The 16,869-nt window shown below is 47.5% G+C and overlaps 2 protein-coding genes and 1 non-coding gene across 6 annotated transcripts in view; 2 read left to right on the top strand and 1 right to left on the bottom strand.

Annotated features, from left to right (window-relative positions):
- Positions 1-516: 516 nt before the first annotated feature.
- On the bottom strand, positions 517-589 carry Trnak-cuu (transfer RNA lysine (anticodon CUU)). Its single transcript has one exon. It is a non-coding gene; the product is annotated as a tRNA-Lys (tRNA).
- Positions 590-1,074: 485 nt separating this feature from the next.
- On the top strand, positions 1,075-5,732 carry LOC144146172 (uncharacterized). 3 transcript variants are annotated; one of them, XM_077678139.1, is made up of 2 exons: positions 1,075-1,223; positions 3,426-5,732. In XM_077678139.1, exon 2 carries the CDS (start codon positions 3,432-3,434, stop codon positions 5,505-5,507), a length of 2,076 nt encoding a protein of 691 aa, XP_077534265.1. In that variant the 5' UTR covers positions 1,075-1,223; positions 3,426-3,431; the 3' UTR covers positions 5,508-5,732. The 3 variants fall into 3 exon arrangements, with proteins under 3 accessions (XP_077534265.1, XP_077534266.1, XP_077534267.1); XM_077678140.1 differs by lacking the exon at positions 1,075-1,223 and adding an exon at positions 1,318-1,592; XM_077678141.1 differs by lacking the exon at positions 1,075-1,223 and adding an exon at positions 1,721-1,868.
- A 260-nt stretch (positions 5,733-5,992) lies between these two features.
- The window catches only part of LOC144146171 (peptidyl-prolyl cis-trans isomerase FKBP8-like), a 36,608-nt gene continuing 25,731 nt past the window's right edge, over positions 5,993-16,869 (top strand). The window contains exons 1-4 of one of the 2 annotated variants that reach the window (XM_077678138.1): positions 5,993-6,148; positions 6,441-6,772; positions 10,532-10,679; positions 14,518-14,605. In XM_077678138.1, the coding sequence (XP_077534264.1) occupies positions 6,449-6,772; positions 10,532-10,679; positions 14,518-14,605 (560 nt within the window). In that variant the 5' untranslated portion in view covers positions 5,993-6,148; positions 6,441-6,448. Of the gene's footprint in view, positions 6,226-6,440; positions 6,773-10,531; positions 10,680-14,517; positions 14,606-16,869 lie in introns of both variants that reach the window. The other variant, XM_077678137.1, reaches the window with a different exon arrangement.

Genomic DNA, 16,869 nt, shown 5'->3' with positions numbered 1-16,869 from the left:
TTTTTTTGTTGTTGTTAAACTACTTCAAGTGTAATACCAGTAAAACAATATTCCTTTTCGAGATTTAACTAGGAATGTCCAACAGAAGCATCCTGGACTGCATTAACTCCGCTCGGGCAACTTCGGTTGTCGTTTCGGTGGAAGAAGGCGGAGGGGGATTAGGTGACAGACCCCTGGAGGGGGGGGGGGGTTACAATCCCCTACACCCCCCCCCCCCCAAGTGCGCCACTGCGCAAAAACAAAATAATCATTGAGACCTATAATCTAGTTGAAGGACCAACTAACCATTTAAATGTCAAAAATAAAAACGAAGAATCCAAAATGGGAATCTCATGCACTTACGCCCTTTAGATCACAAAGATGTGTAAGCGACGACCGTCGCGGAGAAGCGCGACTACGTCAAGTTGAGGCTACTTCAAGTAACCACGTGGGAAACACGCGAAAGCCTAACTACCAGGTAAAATCATAAAAAGAAACATGTTCAAAATCCAAGAGAAAAAAAAAAGAAAAAAGTAGCGCCCAACGTGGGGCTCGAACCCACGACCCTGAGATTAAGAGTCTCATGCTCTACCGACTGAGCTAGCCGGGCGACGATTTGCGAGTCCGTTAACGTCATTTATAAACCTGTCACAATGTGCTTCCAGAGCCTTTAAACTTTGGTTACTGCTTTGAATGGCTGAGGCGCAAATTGGCCCCGAAGGTTACACGAATACAGCCACGCTAGAAAAGCCATTCTCAAACAGGAACTACGTACCGCACATGAATCCGTGAATCTTAAGAACCGAACTCTACACATTTCGTGCTTTGCTCCTCTGAAGGATTAGTTTGGAAAGCTTTGGCAACTGTAGCCGCCATCAGCATATGCCATCCTGCAAAAATCTCTGTAAACGTTCTGACTACAGAACAGCAAATATTCTGCACTCGTCGCGTCACTCGTCGACGAGTAGTCGTGCCACGTACTGGAACCCGGAACTTGCAACAGTTGGATAATGCAAACAGCAGGTCCAGAGTTTATCTCTTACTGAGAAACACCGCATTTTTAAAACTAACGATTTTTTTATTCCTTTTTTTACGCGTAGTTGAGACACCGCAGATAAATTCAGCCAGTCACGTGACAGCAACAGCAGCGTCCAAGAAAAACGCCGAGTAGGCCTATCTCTTCATCACCGAAGCCGTCACCGTTGTCTGTATGCGGAAATGGTGTAGATACCTCGCTCAAAAAGGTCAGAAAATTTAACGCTATGTGCCTCAACTGCACCAAATATTGCCTCACGAGCGGGACGCACCGTGCGCGTGCCTTGCCATTTTTTTCCCAGCAGCAACCTAATGGGGCGATGGCAATGCGCTTGCTGAAATCATGTCGGCATTGTCCTTGCTGTCTTATCCTTCGCGTGGAGATAATTTATTAAAATATAATCCTTTGGCGGTTCCAAAGACTGTCAGTAGGCGTAAATTAATTTCCCAAACAGTTCGCGCGTCGCGGAAGGGTAAAATTAACGAATGTTGGCATTTGATCTTCAACCACCTCTTCGTCGATGAAGAGAAAACCGAACGTCCCTTTGCCTCGCAGCTGCTCCACGGCCTGAGAAAGCGTTAAGTACCTGCCTCTCAACTAGCTTCGCTTTAAATTGCTGCGTATCTGTTGCACCGTCGTCGCCGCCCGGTGCCAGGACGCCAGTGTTTCCGCTGCGCAGCTTAGCCGCTGAAAAATTCATCGACACCAAGAGATTGGTAGCATTGGCGATCTGTGTTAGGGCGGTTGAATTGACAGCGAGCATTGCGGCCGGCGCTCCGCAGGCGCTTCGTTTAGATAAGATTTCAACGTTGCATTTGGCAGTCAGGATGGCGGCTGTGTCAATCAAAACTACGTATGTAACTCGAAGATAGCTTTTCAGCGGATGTCCTGCGGGAGATCTCTAGTGGCGAACTCGGGCTAATTCATCCGAAGGGTGCAGCTTGCGCTGATCGTAACGCGAACGGGAATTGTAATGCCTCAGCTTCTTGCGGTGTTCGTTGTGTCAATGCGAGCTTCTATTTTAGCGTTATTAATTATCTGTGGCAAGCTTGTATCGTATTGTAGATAGCCTGTTCTTACGCTCTGTTGAGACGGAATATCTCTCGGTACCCACGTACAGTCGGAAGCTTTATGACAGTAAACACGGGAACGCGTGCCGCTCAGTACATGCAGAGCTGTTTAGCGATGGCACAGGCACGTTGCAGCGCAGAGAGGCCGCTGTGAGGGCAGAACTTTTCCTGCTAAAGTTACCTATAGCGCATGCTAGGGCACCTAGTAAGGAGTGGCCATTTCTGGTGCAGTTATCGCCCACCGCCTGCAGCATGCCGTGCCAACGATCTATGGGGTTGACACTGAGACATGGTGTAAAGAAAGACGGCTGTTATGAATGCATTGGTTCCTCTTTACTATTTGTATTATCTGCAATCTGACTGGTCTGCTGCAATATCAACAACTAACGTATTTTCGTCTGTGCCACTTAAACTGTTCATTCAGCTCTTCCTTGTTATCATGACGTTAGCTTAGATTCCTTGTTTGTGTGGGCGCCCCTGCTTGACTCGTGATACTACAGGCTGTTGGTGTCTCGAACAGGGTGCCGACACTTGCGTAATATGAATGCTACGAACCGGGCCCGTGATATGCAGGGCATCTTTCCTACAAGAAATGACGCCCCGAACCACGAGGATATAGGAGATGATGGCACTACTGCTTGCGAGGCAAACATCAGCTCAACGTGCCTATGGCACACTTTCACAGTTCGTGCGTTTGGAGGATTCACTTCCTAACTACGGTTGATCGCGCTGTTTTCTGCTGTGGCAGCTAAGTCATGATATCCGGAAGCTATTCCTGGGAAGATGTGCAGTTGTGGGTCATATTATCAAGTGGCAAAGAACAGCGAACACACTCAAAGATTCGTTTTTCGCTGCCCGATTGGGTGGTAAACAACGCTTTATCTTCAGTCGTCACATTCCTAGATGCTGTGAAGTAACTTGTGCAACAGCAACTGTGCGATCTAAAGCGTTTTCAGGGAGTGCGTCCGCTAAATGCGCAAACTGCGAGAGAGCACCAGCCTCTCACCAAAGCGCACTGCGTGCACTGAGCAGCACGCGCTCCTGTATTTACTGTCATAAAGCTTCCGATTGTACAAGGATTGGTGCATCACCTGCAAGCTGACGCTAGAAAGGCCGTTTTACTAGGAATGCAACATGAACGTTCAATTAAGAACCGTAGTGTCCAGTGTGGAAGCGCGGGCTAAAACCCACTCCTCAAATGAGGAAGGGGGGGGGGAATATAAGAGGAAATAGCTGGGTTAGGTAGCAGTGCACAATATCTGCATGCAGACACCTCTTGCTTGTGCGTAGATGCAGTGCCCTTCACCAGTACCTTATTGTCGTTGCAATCATTCTTACAGGCCACCATGGAGGAGGAGCAGCTGGATTACGACACGGTTGTCTACCAATGCGGGGCCTGCGACGAGCAGTTCTCCTCGCTGGAGGAGATCGAGCAGCATCACAGTGGCGAAGGAGGCAAGATGTGCCCGTTCATGGTGGCAGCTGCCATTCAACCTCATCTCGACAACGACAAGTCAGAAGTCGTCGTCGTCTCTGAAGATGTAGCCCTCTCTGAAAATGTGGTTGTGTCGGGAGACGTCATCGTGCCCGACGACGTCGTTCTTTCCGACGATGTCGACGAGCCAGAGCCAATTGTCGTTGAAGCCGTGCCGATGGCTCCCCACGGACACTCGTGCTCGACTTGCGGAATCAGCTTCAGTTCCAAGTTCCTCTTGGACGCGCACATACAGTCGCACCAGAGCACCGAGCAGAAGGTTTATGTCTGCGAGCTGTGCAAGCAAAAGTTCTGCGACTCCAACGAGTACGTAACGCACTTGGTGTCAAGCCACGCCAAAAAGGACCACTGCTGCACCATCTGCAACAAGTGGTACACATCGCGCAGCAACCTCAAGACGCACATGATGATCCACGCGGGCCGCAAGCCCCACCAGTGCGACATATGCGGCCGCCAGTTCACGGTGTCCAGCAACCTGAAGGCGCACCGGCGCATCCACACGGGCGAGCGCAAGTACGTCTGCTCGGTGTGCAACAAGGGCTTCATCACGTCCACCCACCTCAAGACGCACATGGCCGTGCACACGGGCGAGAAGCCGTACCAGTGCGAGATCTGCTTCCGCGAGTTTGCCGTCAACAGCAACATGCGCGCCCACATGCTCACCCACACGGGCGAGAAGCGGCACGAGTGCCAGGTGTGCGGCAAGCAGTTTGCCACCTCGAGCCACGTCAAGACCCACCTGCTGTCGCACACGGGTCAACGGGACCACAAGTGCCCCACGTGTGGCAAGTGCTTCACGGTCGCCTCCAACCTCAAGGCCCACATGAAGATCCACCTGGGCCAGCGGGACCACGCGTGCGACCTCTGCAGCAAACGCTTCTACACCAACAGCGACCTCCGGGCGCACAAGATGATCCACACGGGTGAGCGGCCGTACCAGTGCGACGTGTGCCTCGAGCGCTTCACCAAGCTATCCAACCTCAACTCTCACCGCACCACACACACGGGCGAGCGCCCCTACGAGTGCGACGTGTGCCACAAGCGCTTCCGCAAGGCCGTCAACCTTCGCATGCACTTGCAGACCCACCAGTCGGACAGGTCCCACCCGTGCCTGCTGTGCGACGAGGCCTTCCCGAACATCACGCGCCTCCGCACCCACAACAAGAAGTGCCACCAGGAGTGTTTCGGCTGCGGCGACTGCGGCCGCAGGTTCCAGTCGCGCACTGCACTGGACGCCCACAAGAAGTTGCACTCGGACGCCTACCCGTTCTTTTGCACCGTGTGCGAGCGCTCGTTTGCCAAGGAGCAGCACCTGCTGAAGCACATGGAGGGCCACGACACCAAGAAGAACGAGTGCCCCACCTGCAACCTGCGGTGCACGTCGGTCAACCAGCTGGAGATCCACATGCGGACGCACACGGGCGAGCGCCCGTACGCCTGCGAGTACTGCTCGCGGCGCTTCACGAAGCAGGTCAACTTGAAGCGTCACCTTCAGGTGCACACCAAGGTCAAATTTGAATGCCAGGTCTGCCTGAAGAACTATATTTCGGCAAAGACACTGCAGATGCACTACCAGAACGCCCATCCAGACCACGTGCCCAAGCCTAGTGAGGTGGCTCTTATGAAGGAGATAGAGATACACGTTGTGGTTAAGCAGGAGTTTCCAAACCCTGGAGACTTAAACGGTGCAGGAAATGACCGAGAAGGAGGAGGTGAGGGGGAAGAGTGTGAAGAAGAATTGGATGATGAAGGTGAACTTGAAGAAGGGCAGGAAGAAGATGAAATTGAACTCGAGGAAGAGCAAGAAGACGGTGAAAATGGGCTTGAAGAACAGGGAGAAGACGAGAATGAATTAGAGTGTGAAGAAGCTGATAAAGAAGAAAATTTGCCGAGCAAAGACACTGATGGCCAACAAGAGACAGATTAAACTGCAGAATAGGTTTTTCCAAGTGAACTGAGCGTCAGCTCGGGCAAGATACAGCTGGTTAAACCGCAAATCGGCTTTTGAAGTAAACTGAGCATTGCCTCAGGCGAGAGGCAAATAAAACTGAAAACTAGGCTTTCTAAGTTGACTGAGAGTTGCCTGATGAGTTGGTTGGGGACTGGGTCGGGGGCATGAATGATGTAATAAAGAGTACGAAAGTCACTGCAAGTACTGTTTGTCCTTTGTTGCTTCTGCGTTACACGATCTGCTTTCACGCCAATGAAATTTCCTCAAAAATACCTACATTTCAACCTGCCAGGAGTTTTAGAAAAACACAAGTCGTGTATTTGTCTATGTAGTTGATTTGAGTTGACGAAAATAATAATCCCTAGCTGCCAGAAAGTTTTGTGCTGTTAGCACGTACGGAGTGCAGTCGTGCGCCAGTACATTCTATGCAGAGGGCAAATTTGCGGTAAGTCAGTACCACTGTGTATTATCGTAAGCATGAAATTACCGTTAGCTACGCCGTTAGCATGGCTGCACCGCTGCTTACAAGTGGCGTCGCTGCGATCGCAACCGCGGTCATTGGCTTTGCCTCTGGCTCCCGGCGCGAGGCGAATCGCACGCTGCAAGTCGTCGAACATGTGAGTGTTTGGGGCTAACCGGTAATCGCTAGTGCTCCGTCACGCCCCTATTTACTTGTCACATTCGCCCAGAAACGGTAATTCTCCCTCTTATCCCCAACCTTTTCAAGCCTCACGCGCGCTAATATCGTCGGCTTGTGCCGCGGCTCGAACGGCGGGTTTCTAAACGTTCTAGAACAGCCGACAGCGGCCACCGACCCTCGTTGGACGTCGCCTTCTCTTCAATCTCGTGCGCGACCGCGACTTGGCATTACAATTTGTTTCGTTTGCCGCCCCATTTTTTTTTTTTTAGAAAACACCATGCCTGTGATCACGGAAGTGTCTGACGACGACGCAGCGTTGCGACCGGGCCCGAAAGGAGACTTCGTCGAGGAAAACGCGGATGGGAAGAAAGATGTGCCGTCTCGGGTGCCGCGAGCTCCGAAACTCGACGGCTCCGGCGATGACGAGGATGACTCGTCGTGCGCTGACATGCCGCCCCTGGAAAGCGTCGGGGACGAGGAAAAAAGCGTCGCCAAGCCTAAGAAGGAAAAGAAAATCGTCATCGAAGATGAAGAGCCCGACAAGGAGGTTGACGAAGACGGCTGGCTTGACGTGCTCGGAAGTGGCGAGCTCAAAAAAAGGGTGAGCGTAGTACTCTGGCGTCGTTAGCGCAGGTCGCTAATGACGCTTTGAGAGCGAACATTGGGAGAACGCGCTACAGTTATCTCTTTCAAGAGAGATAACTGTAGTGCGGTTTTGTAGGTTGCAGTTGCGCGCATTTGAGAGCGGTTTCAAGTGAGAAATGGTGCCTTCGTTTTACGGGCGCCCTAATGCAATTTGGGGGGAAAGCAAACGCAAGCTATGAGCTGCAGTCGCCGACGCAAATTACTGCACATTTTCCGTGGTTTTCGTTTCGTTTCTTTTTTTTTCGTTTTTTTTTTTTCTGTAACAGTCCAGCAGGTGTTATGTTCCAGTGTCTTCTACGAGGCCACAAGTGTGATTTTTTGTTGAATTAAAGGTGTGTTTTCGAGCTTGAAGCCAACCTACAGACGGATATGGTTTATCATGGCTGCGCCAAGGGTCATGTACAGCAAAATCTCTTAGCTTCTCGATACTTTTATCTTCTCTGTGAGATTGACCCCAATCAATATCTAACAGTCTAGCGTTAGTCGTGCTGTACGCAAGGCATATTTCTGGATTAAGGTTCCCATGCATTGGTGACACGACCTTAATACTGCTTGTGAAACTCATTTTTTTCACGCATCGATGAACGGCATTGTTAAGGCTGACAATGTTCAGGCAATGTTCAGGCTGACATTTTACCAGTCTGTGTTAATTTTGTCATTTTCTTTTTTCATTTATTAGTAGATACAATTATCTACCTCACTGATCCCCTTGGCAGTAGAAATAGCGGACACCGTTCTCTACATCGATTTTGTGCTTGGGCACAAAGGAAGACGCAAACTACAGGGCATTGGATTTACTCGGCAACAGCCTTTGATTGCCTCAGCTACAAAGGATCGAGCGCATCAATGTTATCCTTTGTATAAGTCTTTCTTGGCATTTGGATGAAACCTTAATTTTCCCGTGACGCGTTAAAGAAGTTTCAGAATGGTTTCATGCAGCGACAATGTGCAGAAATTATGGTGCATGTTTTTTCGTTGCATGCAAAAGTTGTGTTCTCTAACAAATCAGAGCGCCAAAGGCACAGAAGAAGATTGACGGGAGAGGCACTCTGTCGTCGTGCTTCTTCTGTGTAGTTGGGTTTTTCGTGCTCTAATTTTTGGGAACAAATACGCACTTACTTGCCCAACAAAGCGTCTCACTGGAGCTGCATTTCATTCACTTAACATTGGTGTGGCTGGAGTATCCGCAGATGAGGTGCTAACGAAACATCAAAAATTGAGGAAAGGGAAAATTTCTGTAGTTTTTTTTTGTTTTTTGTTTCTGGTCACAAACGCAGCAAATGTTGCAACACTGTCCAGATCAAGGCGGCACCAATGTGGGTTGTGCTTCTCAAGGATTTCGCGTGATGCAAACACAGTCCTGGCGATAGTTTACAAGTGGCAATGGCCGTCGACGAGAACCCTGTCTTTTCTGGAAGTTTTCCTCATGCCATGCTAATATTGCACAGTACGTTGCCCTCTGGGCTGGCATAGAGGACAATAACTAGTCCAGGAGAAGAAAAAAGCTGCACAACAAAGACAAGTCCCCTTTGCAGTTGTCTTGTCTTTGTTGTGCAGTTTTTTCTTCTCTTGAAATGCAGTACCAACTAGCCCAGCAACATGCTGCACTGAGAATAACTAGTCCCTTGGAGGACCACCAAATCCCAATTTGTAAGCCAAAAGCTAAATTCTGGTGTAGGATGTGTATGTCTAGTTTTCTCTTTTATGTCTTGAGTTTTCACGCTTCTGGTGTTACACACGCCATCGACAGTGTGTTCCCACCTGATTTCAATGCAGTTTGGTGATATGATGCTGAAAAAAAATGGCAACTTGTGCGTAGTTATTTTCCTTTAGTAGAAGGGAGTTCAGAGGCATGTCAGTGCCAACCTTTCAGTTTAGGTACAATAAAAAGGAGGGTGTGGGCAAGGGCGTCCGCAGAACTATTTGAAAGGGGGGGCATCCATCAGCGGGGGGGGGTACGGTTGGATAGCACCAAAACGGCGTTATTTGTGGTTACAAAAATTACAAACAGCGAATTAGAACCAGACTTGGAGAATATACATTGGATTTTATTACTGAACAAAGCAATAAAGTTACTAAAGAAAATGCGAAAAGTTACTCTCACTTTGTAAAAGAGTGTGGCCAGTCTTGCTGCGGGAGGGTTCTCGACTCACACCAATTGCACACAGCACAATACGTTCACATACACACAGCTGCACTCCGTCAATCTTCCTTAAATAGCAGCTGCAGACGCCTCGGGTTTTTCTGGGCAAATTGCGAGATGGCATCTGTGATGAAGTCAGTTGAAATGGTTTACAAAATGAAGATACTACTGGTCTTCCTGACTTTCAATGCAGTACAGGCATACAAGCGTTTTGAGGGGCTTATTTATAGGTTTTGTTTCGGGGCTTGGGTGGTGCCGACATTTCGCTATTTCGAAGGAAATGGTGTACTATAATAGGTGCAGGGATGGCACGGGAGGATGTTACACTCTCCCTACTAAGTGTAGTGGCGACGATAGCTGCAAATTTGTCCGAAAACTGAAGTTCTTGTGGTAAGACTGCATAAATCCAAAGTTTAGAAGAAAAAAAAAGAAAAAAAGAAAAAAACGTCAAACCTTTCAGAATTGTTCGCTAGCTTCAATAGCCAGCACAAGCAGTCTGTTTTACTGCCGTCATATGACCGGCAATGTTAGTCAGTGCCTAAAGTGCAATGTTGAGCGCAGTCCTGAAGGGCGTTCCGTACGGATACGCAGGACCTGGGTGTGCTAATCATTTGAGTAGCGTGGATTGTTGGGCTAGTTGGTTCGCGTACATAATTGGAAAAACTTTGCGCTAAAGGACGAGACAACGGAGGGAACGTCGGTGTCATTTTCTCCTCTCTTCCGTCCTTCAGGTCAAAGTTATTTTAAATATGGGCCAACCAAGCTGCGCAGCTTCTTTGTAGTGCATAAAAATATCCCAATCTCCAGGGAGGGGCAGTTGCCCCCCCTTGCCCCCCCTTCCGGACGCCCATGGGTGTGGGTGATGTACGTAATAGAGGGAACTGGGAGGGGCAGTACTTGGACTGTGTGCAGCCACCACCACCACACATCCCTCCCCCTCACCCTTGGATCCCCCACTTAGAGGAGGTATGTTGATGAGATCATGAATACACTGTACATGCTTGTTTTGTTCAAAGACCTTACCTTGATAACTTGTTCAACTTCATCCTGGCTACGAAGGATGTTGCTTTCACCCAGCGGAGGACATATTATGTTGCCTGATGTCAGCAGTGATGTCAGTAGTGAGGTGCCAGAAATGTCAGCACCATTGCGTTCTATGCTGGCGTATTAACGGTGATATTGAGAGGAACCAGAAGCACCATTGCAATCATACAGTTGTTCTTATTGGTGGTGGCAGCGTTTGTTGGCAGCTACGAACTGCACAGGATAGTAGTCCCTGTGAATGTCTCGGGGGCAGTGCAATAGAGTGGTCAGTAGCCACTCTGTCACCCTTTTTGAAATTTGTGCTAAAATCAGTATTAATGGTAACTCTGGTATGGTAGCATCGCAAATGGGCCCAACTTGTTTCTTGTCTTCAGGGCCCCTTTAAAAGTTGAACGAGCTCTGCAGAAACTTTTGTTGCACTCTGCGTGCTATGGGTTAACACGCACCGTGGTCTTCCAACCCATTGAGGCTTGCCATGGCTAGCCTTCGGAAAAGTGTTTGCTAACCCGTTTGAATTTCCCGCCGCAGGTGATCAAGCCAGGCCAGGGCAAGGACACGAGGCCGCAGAGGTCGAACTGGGTTGTGGTGAATCTGAAGGGCACCTTGGAGGATGGCACCGTGTTCGAGGAGCGCAAGGACTGGCACATCATCCTGGGAGACATGGAGACAGTTTGCGGTAAACACCGCCAACAACTTTTTCCGTGCGAGGGTTGTCGTTCGTTCCCTGCATTACGAGACCATCTGGCCCTTGGTGCCTTGTAGAGAGAGGACACCGGAGGAAGTTCAAAAGTTGTTTAATTACATTACCCAGGTACCCGCTGCGGTGGCTCAGTGGCTAAGGCATTGTGCTGCTGAGCACGGGACCGTGGGTTTGATTCCCGGCCACAGCAGCTGCTTTTGTGATGGAGGCGAAAAGCAAAAACGCCCGTGGGTACGAGATTTCAGCGCACGTTAGAGATCCCCAGGTGGTCAAAATTAATCCGGAGCCCTCCACTACGATGCACCTCATCACCTGTGTTGCATCGGCGCGTTAACCCCTACAACCAATTATACTACCCAGTTAAGGTCTTGGCTGCCAAGGTTACATTCTAAATTTTTTAGACTGATTTGGACCCCCCTCTTTGTTTGACGGAAGAAGTGCATTTATAAATGCCTTTCTCCCATTTACTATCCTCCTTGGCTTGTAGTTCATTGACATCCCCTGTGACAAAAGTGTTAAGTGCTCGCTGTTGATTTCAAGCACGTTTACGCACATGAACTGTGACTTAATGTACAAAATGTTGTCAGAAACTGGGTCATAGCTGGTAAAGATTAAGTAAGCTGGGATAACTCTTAATAATGGAATCTCAAACCGACGTGACGTCGTTGCAGTTGTCCAATTGGGGTGAAAAGGTTGCTCCACTTCCTTAGCATTGTGGGTGAAACTTAGTCTCTCGACTTCTGCTAAATTGTGAAGTAAAAAAAGTAGTCAGAAACGGCCTCAAATCAGCAATGTGCTCTCTAAAGCGTCGCAGGTGTGCGGCATTGACGATTCACGCTGTCACAATTTTTTCCGTGTTATTTTCTGTACTTGTGTAAGATCATCCGGACGGGCCCAGCAGTGTCGGCGATGCAATCACACTGACTACAGGGACACCTTGAGAAAGAATGGCCAAACTTTGAAGAACGCTAGGAAGGGTGTACAACCTTTTCAGCAAGGTTCTGAGTTGTCTGGTGTGCATAGAGCAATAATAGTTGCCTCCGATACAGTCGAATCCTGCTACAACGAAATTGACGGGACGTGCAAAAAATTTTGTTGAAGTGAAAATTCGTTGAGGCAAAATCTTCCCCAACACAGCACGGAAAGGCAAGAAAAACGGCCCCTGATATTTCCGCATCATTGGCAGCATAATACAATGTTTAGAAAAAGGAGTGACGTGCAGTAACGTCGTGTTCTTTTAGATAACAAACATACCAATGGTTATCTTTTTTTTACCAGCACGCAAAGAGTGCCATACTGAAAAGGAGGGGAAAGGTGAAAAAATGAACAAATGCAGGCGCAAAGACGTTTCCACCGAGCTGATGACTTGCAGATAGCTGCTAGGCGGTTGGAAGCCCCCCTCTTGCTTGTGGCAGGAACGGCGCCGTTATCTTGTCCTCTGACTAGGCACGGCAGCAACTGACCTTGGCAGGAAAGCCGCGCGCGCGTGCATTTAAGGCGACCGCGCACTCATGACTAAGATAGGATAGGATGACGCGAGGTCAAGACTAAACACGAAAACATTATTTTTGCTTTTGACTTGGAAGAATTGTAAAAGGAAAACTGCGAGGACAGCTGCTCACAACACATACATGACGCGCTGCGCCATATTCGCGCGATTTCAACTGGATACGGATTGGCTATAGCTCTGGCTTGGCAAACCCGGCTTGCGCCTCATGTAAAGACAGATCGCTCCATCGTTATCACCATCAAACAATGGCGTCCACCTATGAGTTTGTTTTTGTTTTGAGTGGCTGTCTGGGCGCACCGCGCAGGTTTTCGGTAAAAGTAAGCGTCCTGAATGTATAATAAGTTACAGATAGCTGGCGCTATGCTTTTTTTATTGTAAAATAATTGTTCAAACCAAGCACAAATCATCAAAAATTTCATTGAAGCGAAAGCAAGCCAGATAAATGGTTCATTGTGGCGAGGACTTTGTTGCATTGACTTCTATGGCTAGCTGGCAGGGAATTGGAAATATTTCGTTGAAGTGGAAATTTCGTTGAAGCGGACTTCGTTGTAGCGGGATTAGACTGTATACCGTCTTAGTGACCTTATCTTATTCATCGTGGGCCAAAAGAGTTTCAGGTGTGGCAGAGCACTGTTTCTCTAAATACCTCTAAACAGTGCCTCCTAAATAGAGTGTAAGAACCGTAGGTTAAAGTTGAAACCTTTTTGAAAGCTGAAGCATACTTCTGTAAATCTTTTCATCTATCTAATGGCAGGACCACACCCCCTTTTTCTTTTTTTTTTACATCATCTTTTCCTTTTTCATTGCAGAACGGAACTTAAAAAGGTTGTCGTTTAAATTTTGCTCAGTAAAGTATCCTAAGCTATTTTCCCAAGACACTCGATGGGCATCTGGCTCTACGACCTAGCAACATTGTGAACAGAAGGCTGTCATCTCTTACTTTGGCCGTTAAAGATCCCCAGGTGGTCAAAATTAATCCGGAGCCCTCCACTACGGCGCGCCTCATCGCCTGCGTTGCGTCGGCGCGTTAAACCCTACAGTCAATCAATCTTACTTTGGCAATTCAACTGAGTAAGCAGCCATTTTTATTTATTTTTGTTTTCAGGCTTCTCAACATTTGAACTTGCAAATCAGTGTATGTATGTTCGTGAAATAATTTTACTAATTTCCGATTGTTGCCAGAAGGCTAAAGAGGGCTTACTGATACACCACACCTCCCAGAGATGTGTGGTTCACGCGAGAACTACCTTTTGTGTTAGGCACAAGTAGCGAATAGTAGCAGGGTAATGATTCCCTGGGGTATTCTTGTAGAACAAGAAAATTGAAACCTATAATGGCCACATTCATTTTGGCAGTAGTGTTACTTTTTAGCTATTTTGCTCGCACACGAAGAATAATGTATTCAGCAAAGTTCAGTTCATCCATCATCATTGCTTGAGCAACGATAACATTTCGCTCTTGAGTGCTACCCCTTTTGTACGGGTGGCGTCAAAAGTAATTGGAATGTGGCCTCGTAAATTTGCAGGAATTTCTTCTTTCGGAAGCTGTGCCTGGCTACAGTGTTGTGCATTGGGGGACATGGCTCTTAAAACAATTTCTTGTCATTTTTAAGTAAACTCTACGAAACTTGTCAGTCTAGCTGCTTTCCGTTTCGTTTTTTTTTTTTATGCACTGCTTGGAACAAATCTTACAGCTCATTAAACTTTGGTGTTTGAAATGGGAATTCAAAATCTTTCCTTGCTACCGGTGCCACCAAGGTTTAATGGGCTTTCAAATTTGTTCCAAGCAGTGCATCAAAAAATTTTTCTTATTGCACTCACCAGGGTTCACAGTATTGGAAAATAGGAAGATTACAGTTCTGTGACTAGCACTATTTTGTCTATTGTTCCTCCAAAAATGACTGATTATCTAATTATCTTGGTAATTAATGGACTTACTCAAAAAATGCCATATTTAAAATAGGGGGGGGGGGGGGGGAAGCAGCAAAACTAACAAGTTTCGCAGGGTTTACTTAAAAATTAAAATTGTTTTAAGAGCCATGTCCCCCCTAAAAGCAGTCCCCCCCAATAGAAAAAAGCTTCCTGGAAATGGGTAAGACAGTCATAAAGCCAGTAAGACAAATATTTTGATATTCACAACTCCTTGTTCCAATTACTTATGACAGCAGCTGTACATAGTAGTGTGACAGTGAAGCTATCGGTAATCTGCTTTTCCCTGTACTTTCCCCCTGGCTGGTTTTTCGTCCTCTTTTCATGGTGGTCTGTTCCGATTGGTCATTGCTTGTGCTATTATTCCCCTGTGCAGGCCTGGACATCACGCTGGCCCTCATGGAGAAAGGGGAGGTTGCCGAAATCGTGATCCCTCCCAGGCTGGGCTACGGAGACCTGGGATGGTGAGGAGGGGCGCATCCCAAGACGTCTTCATCTTCTCTTGGCACTAGGCTGCAGTGCTGCAATGGCTGGGGCGTTCGCCTGCTGTTCCCGACTAGGTCACTAACTAGTTGGGAACTGGGTTACAATACCCTGATTGTGCTTGGGCGTAGCTGAGACTTCTTTTTAGGTTTTGGCTTTAAGGTTGGGCTTATACCCATGCTACACGAGTGTTTTGAAGGCTTTCAAATCGAATGTCGTTTGTCTCAAATGACACCTTTGAGCTGCTACATGACGTTTTTCAAAGGCATTTGGTTGAAATGGTATTTGAATCAAACGAGCATGACAGCCGAACTTTGAAAACCACAAAGGCCCCTTTGAAAACGCGAATGCTTGTACAGTTGAACCTCGTTATAAGAGACATGGATGTAAGAGACAAATGGGTATAAGAGACACCATTGACCCACATGGTTGGCTGCCCTATCTTTCCCATTAAATTGACCTCTTTTATAAAGACATCGGATGTAGAAGACAGTTGGTTATAAGGGACAAGCCATCCTTGAACTTTAATCAACAATCTCGCTTGTAACAGACATTTTAACTTCAGATGCAGTGCAGTCACTAATTGCAGTTACTTCCATTTGAAAACACAGGTGGACGACAGACGCCTGCAGTCGCTATTTATTATAACTTCAGCAAACACAAAGTGGTTCAGTCAGCTATGAAATGACGATGAGACGCCCTGCCAATGGAAATGCAACTTACAGAAGGGATTGAAGCCCACTGCCATCCATTGCATGGAGTGCGATCGCACGTGCGGGCTCTCCCACTCGCGTAGCTCCCAATCAAGAAGCATCGCAGATGTTGGGTCCTGCAAGCGTAATGAATAGCCTGAGCACACAGCAGAACAAGCTGTGCTCTCTGACTATTCATCAGGCTTGTGAACTCAACATCTACGATTCATCTTCCACAAACAAGGAAAGGAAAAAAAGCTTGTAGAATCGGTTGTAAAAAACAGTGTAAATACAGTCATGAAGCAAACAAAGATTCAGAACTGTTTCATAAATTTTCAGGGCCAAACATAAATTAGAATGAATCTTTTGAAACATGCTGTAGCGTTCTTTTGAGCTTATTTTAGTCATACGATGCCAACATTGAACTAGGATCTGATTAGTAAGTGAAAACATGGTTCCCTGCTTATAAGAGACATCTCATATAAGAGACAGAAACTGCTCCCCGGTATGTGTCTCTTATAAAGGGGTTCAACTGTACATTCTACGCCTGTTACAATAGACCCTCTTAATCAGGAAAAAAATGTCCGCTATGTCCAAAGTATGCAGTATCTGATTGAGGGGAGGTGGGGTGTATGAGTGTAAAGCGGGAACTGTGACAATTGTTGCATATACATGGTACGAACAGTTTCTTCTTTGTACATGCCTTGTTCACGCGGGAGAGAAGAATCGCCGAATTCTGTTTCCGAAAATTAGCACCAGCACTTGTCAAAGGCTTAGAACGTGCAGTCGAGTGAATAGAGACACACGCTAAGCTGAGCAAATGAGGCGACGATGTAACTAGGAGCAATTACTAACCAGCTGTAAAGATCATTCAGGGCAGCAGAATTAACCAGGCACTTTTTAAACCCTGCAGGACAAAGCAGGCCTACCTGAAACCATTCATCAGACAATTTGGATCGTTGCCTGACGTTCCCCTAAGGCAGCTTCCACATTTGCAATGATCTTAGCCTGGTCACTAAGACAGCTGATACGAAATAATCTGATGGACAGCTGTGAAAATCGAAAGTTAGACCAGTTGGACTCCGCAGAGCCAGCGGCAGTTTGCACACAATGTATCGGAACCGTCCCCCTGCTTGAGGCATTTCTTACCTTTTTCATTGAACGGAACGGGAACGATGCATGCGTGGGACTGATAAATGCTGAAATTTACTGAACCTGGGTTCTTTACTACGTAAAAAAACTGTTGACGAAGGCAGACTCTACCTCTGGGTGTGCCACCTAGCGTATTCGAAAGTGTTGTTCTTCAATCTTATTAAAAGTTGTGTTTTCTGGCAGCGTCCTTGTTCATGACGGCCGAGAAAACCATCTGCTTAGACAGGCGCATACTTTTGGCGATGGCTGCCTATTTCTTGCCATGTTCAACAGCGTTAATTGTGCTTAGTCACCCAAACAGTGAAACCAACTACCCTGCCGCTGGTCACAAAAGAAACAAAAAGAAGGCTACATGGCACTGGCTTGGCTTGGCTGCACCAAGGACCCGTTCTACGCCCACA

This window comes from Haemaphysalis longicornis, unplaced genomic scaffold, assembly GCF_048455015.1.
Source record: "Haemaphysalis longicornis isolate Haplotype H1 unplaced genomic scaffold, Haemaphysalis longicornis Haplotype H1 scaffold_7, whole genome shotgun sequence".
NCBI lineage: Eukaryota > Metazoa > Arthropoda > Arachnida > Ixodida > Ixodidae > Haemaphysalis > Haemaphysalis longicornis.
The sequence above is the reverse complement of the archived record's forward strand: the minus strand, read 5'-3'. Positions and strand labels throughout refer to the sequence as shown.

Excerpts from the sequence above, each read along its gene's own strand:
- LOC144146172 (XM_077678139.1), top strand. The coding sequence starts at position 3,432 with ATGGAGGAGGAGCAGCTGGATTACGACACGGTTGTCTACCAATGCGGG.